At 46.4% G+C, this 4,647-nt stretch overlaps 1 protein-coding gene across 1 annotated transcript; it reads right to left on the bottom strand.

The window, feature by feature from the left end:
* Positions 1-2,812: 2,812 nt before the first annotated feature.
* Positions 2,813-4,359, bottom strand: LOC311327438 (left-right determination factor 2-like; the record flags this gene model as incomplete). Its single annotated transcript, XM_084460474.1, has 4 exons — positions 2,813-3,134; positions 3,227-3,466; positions 3,644-3,887; positions 4,104-4,359. The coding sequence occupies 4 exons, from the start codon at positions 4,357-4,359 to the stop codon at positions 2,813-2,815; spliced, it is 1,062 nt and encodes a 353-aa protein (XP_084316600.1).
* Positions 4,360-4,647: the final 288 nt, after the last annotated feature.

The following is a 4,647-nucleotide window of genomic DNA, read 5'->3' as shown; positions in this document are numbered from 1 at the left end:
CAAGATGTCTTAAATCACGTCCTCCATCTTGTTTTAGAGGGAACATGGCTGCTCCGATCGTGTGACTAAGAATTAAATGTGACGTTAAAGAACAAATGAAAATGCAAACATCTAAAATAACAGGGATAGGCAACATTCACACACACACACACACACACACACACACACACACACACACACACACACACACACACACACACACACACAGTGACAGAGAAAACAACTAATTAACATTTCCTCACTATTCTCAGATCCAGACATTCAACTACTATCCTCAACAGCTACTGTACACACTTCTGAAAATCCTGAGGGACTTACAGCCAGTATGTCGTAGTCAGGGGACCCTGGTCCTCATGTCCAGACCCAGCAAACACACAACGTCAGGGAGACGTTCAGATCATGTCTTAATAACGTCCGTCGGTCCTGAACCCCGTGTGTTCGTCTGCTGGACCCCTCAATATTCACACGTCTGGCTTGGACCCCTCGTGGACGTGCAGAACGGGTTCAATATCTGAACGTCTAAAATAAACTTTTATTCTGGCTCCTAATTGGATGTCTTTGGACGTCCGAAAAAGACAAAAAAGACATCTAAAAGACGTTTTTTAGACGTGTCTTTGCTCAGTGGGGAGGTGAACATGTGTCAGTGGAGTCCTTTATATTCTGAAATACACACGCGTGCACACACATACACACAAACAAACAAATAAACAAACAAACAAAACCGCTGTTAGTTTTTTTTAAACCAATCACTTTGCTAGCTCGGAGGTTGTTGGTTCACATAGTGAAGGGGACTTTGAAAACAGTGACATGCAGATAGCAGAAGGGATGGAGTCTGGATTGAATCTGATTGGGCGGGAGAATTTCCCGCCTCCTAATGACATGGCTTATCTCCAAAAACCTACATCCAGTGAGTCAGACTAGATGAAATGTCCCCTCAAATGAAGACCAACACACACACAACATTGAGTTTACATGCAGTACATTGGTCAAATGAATGAGTGTGTAACCAGAGACTCACAGCTAGTGTGTGGTAGTCAGGGGACCTGGTCCTCACGTGGAGAGCTGTGTAGGGGTCACTGCTGGGGTCAGGCTTGACCCTCTGTGGAGAGAGAGGAATCTGATGGAGATGCAATCAGGACTTAACCCTTTCGATACGACCACGTCACCGGCAACATTTAAAAAATATCTAACAAATATTTAATAATATTTAAAAAAATATCTAACAAATCTAAAAAATTCCTCATTCCAACACTTGCTGAAAGCTGAGAAACTGCGCTTTCTAGTATTATAGGGAAAATCCAATTAATATTCGAAATGTTGTCACTGTTCTTTCAGGGTTAAAAGGTAATACAAGTGAACAAACATCCTTATGATTCTATAGAGAGCGTTTAGAGCGGCAACTAGTGAGGAAGGAGGTAAGGAGAGAGGAGACAAGGAAATACTTTTGAGCTTTAAACAAAAATAAGGAAAGATTTGAATCCTCGACATCTGGATGTTCACTCTGAGTGTTCCCAGTGACATCACTTCCTGTTGGATCTCCTGGAGGAGAGAGGGACAGAGTGAGTTCTGCTCTTTAGGGACCTCTAGTGGTCTAGTCAGGAATGGTAAATTGAATTTTTATCCAGTCACATTCACACAATGGCGGCAACTGCCATGCAAAGTGCCAGCCTGCTCATTGGGAGCAATTTGGGGTTCAGTGTCTCGCCCAAGGACACTTGGACAACCCGCTGGACCTCTCGAGCCACAGCTGCCCATGTCATAACATAACTGATGTTACACACTGGCTAATAAATCTAAACTTGGACACTCTGGCACCCTCTAGTGGTCATGTCTTACCTTGGGAAATAATGATTTTTACAACCCATATTACAGTATTGATAACTAATACATGATACTACTTGTATAGTCTAACAAACTACATGCCCCACTGAGCAAAGACACGTCAAAAAAAAAACGTCTTTTTTGTCTTTTTCGGACGTCCAAAGACATCCAATTAGGAGCCAGAATGAAAGTTTTTTTTAACGTTCAGATATTGAACCCGTTCTGCACGTCCACAGACGTCTTAGAGGGGTCCAAGCTAGACGTTTGAATATTGAGGGGTCCAGCAGACGTACAAATGGGGTTCTGGACCGACGGACGTTGACATTAACACTATAACATTTGAAAGATTTCTCTTGCAATTTTTATAATGCCAATTAATATTCGAAATGTTGTCACTTTATTTTCAGGGTTAACTGGCTCTGTCAATATAGACCTGTAAATATCCCCCAAAATAATTCAGAGGAACATTCATTCACTTGTAATTATTGTTATCGTTTTATTTTCTCTTTACAATAGAATCCGTGCAGACAAACATTACAGTTATAACATTGTTTTGTGTAGGATAATATGCAGTTTATTAGGATATTGACAGATAGGCTCTATAATAGGCTTCATCTGTTATGTTTAGGTACATTTAAGTGCTCATAAGAAGTGGGTTAAACGTTGTCATCTCATAAACAAACAGAAGAAACTCGTAACTCATAACATATTAAAGTAAATGGTAAATGATAAATTTACTGCACTTATATAGCGCTTTTCCACCTTAGTGGCACTCAAAGCGCTTAACAATGGCCTCTCATTCACCCATTCACACACACACTCACACACCGATGGCGGTAGCTGCCATGCAAGGTGCTAACCTGCTCATTGGGAGCAATTTGGGGTTAGGTGTCTTGCTCAAGGACACTTCGACATGTGGACAGTCGGAGCTGGGATTCGAACCACTGACCCGTCGAAGTACTGTGTTTTTGGCCATTGTAATGAGTCACTTTCAAACCCACGCGCTGTCCATCGTGCACGCGCATTTCTCCACGATCATGTTGGGGAACTCGGCCACCTCTATCTGGGTGTGGTCTCCCTTCTTCACCAGGTACATGACGGGCAGGGGCGCGCTCTCCGCCGCCCCGCACCGCCGCTCCGCGTGACCGTAGGGACGACTGGGCTGCTTGCATCTCCCGGCGCACCGGAAAGCCTGGTACCCCGCGGGCTCGAGGACCCACAACTGAGTCCACGCGAGTTCCCGGAAGTTCACAAAGTGTTCCTCCCTGCAGCACATGTCGTTGGCGTTGGATGACGCGCAGTCACCGCGGGAACTGTATGGAGGGGGGGAATGGATAGTTAGCCACATGCCAAATGCGAGATCTGTGTCCCATATCAGGTCGAGACAAAAGGTTTGACCACGCACCCATATTCCTCTAGGTTGAGAGTGAAGAGCACGAGCTCCGGAGGTCCCTTGGCGCTCCCCGGGGGTCCCTGTGCGTCGAAGCGCACGCTCCTGGCCATCGCGGCGGCGTGGCTGCCCGGTCTCGCGCCCTCGACCCAGAGTTCCAGGTTCAGCGGTGAGTCTCGCGAGCCTTTCGACCAGTAGTGCACCGCCTGGGTGACGTCAAAGCTCTGCCATCCAGTCTCGTGGATCGGAACCAGTCTGTAAGATAAAGGGTTAATGATCAGTCAAATTATGGGGTATTTTGACATATAGGCCATTGAACAAGGTCCCAAATGAAAGGAAAGGGTCATTTTCATTGATTCATTCATTCATTTCATTTCATTTCATTGGTCATTCTCTACAATAAAGTGATAGGTTGTCCATAGCGGGTCTAACCTTGAGTCCACGAGTGATGTCCGGTTGGATCCGTTAACCAGGACCTCCACCCAATACACGCTGACCCGCGCGTTCTCCACCGGCCGGTGGCTCCTGCTCCCGGCCGCGGGCAGGTGGCGAGGGGCGGTCTTGAACAGTCTGAGCTCGGCCACGGTCACCTCGCTGTTGGCCGGGATCCTTCCGTCCATATCAAAGACCAAGCGCTCCCTGGTTGTATCTGAATACACGATTTCACCCGAGATATCTGATGGAAAGAACATAACAGGTAGGCCTACCATCAGAATCTGGACACCGCACTTTGGAACGAGAGGCCCCTCAAATGGGCCATGCATGTTCTAGGCCTCAGAAAATAAAAAGCTAGAGATTATTAACAGAAAACGCTAATTTCTATTATTATTATTGTTATAATTGACACATTTATTGGATTGATCTTGACACTTGAGACGGGGGGAGTTTCTACCTGCGTTCCCGGGGATGCGCCTCAGTATCCCGGCGAGGCTGGGCACGGACCTCCGCCTGCGCTTCTGGTGCAGCTTCAGCATGGATAGATACTTGTTCCTGAGGTGGGTCGGAACCACCAGGTTCTCCACATCCCTCTTGTGGATCCGAGGAAGCTCCGGCAGTCCCAGTGTCTCCAGCATGGCCACTTTCAGGTCGTCTTGACCAAACCCGTGCGTCAGAGAGACCAGGGCGCAGGCGCACAGCAGCCAAATCATACTGTAATCCAGACTTTTTCTGAGTAGAGAAGAGAGATCCGGTAGCCGACAGAAGCGAACTGTCCCTTTGAGACCCCTGAACGTCCTTTTATACAGGTCCGGTGACATCCAGACAGATAGGACGTGCTTCTTGAAATGTCAACTTTATCGTTGTCACTTGAGCACGTCGTCGGATTAGCCGCGGCGATTTGTTAAAAGGTGATTAATGAAAACAATTAATTAGGAGATAATCCCCCCTGTTAGCATATCAAAGTGATATGTGTGTGTTTCATTATGCTGCTTAACTGA

This window comes from Borostomias antarcticus (genome assembly GCF_949987555.1).
Source record: "Borostomias antarcticus genome assembly, chromosome: 32".
NCBI lineage: Eukaryota > Metazoa > Chordata > Actinopteri > Stomiiformes > Stomiidae > Borostomias > Borostomias antarcticus.
The sequence above is the reverse complement of the archived record's forward strand: the minus strand, read 5'-3'. Positions and strand labels throughout refer to the sequence as shown.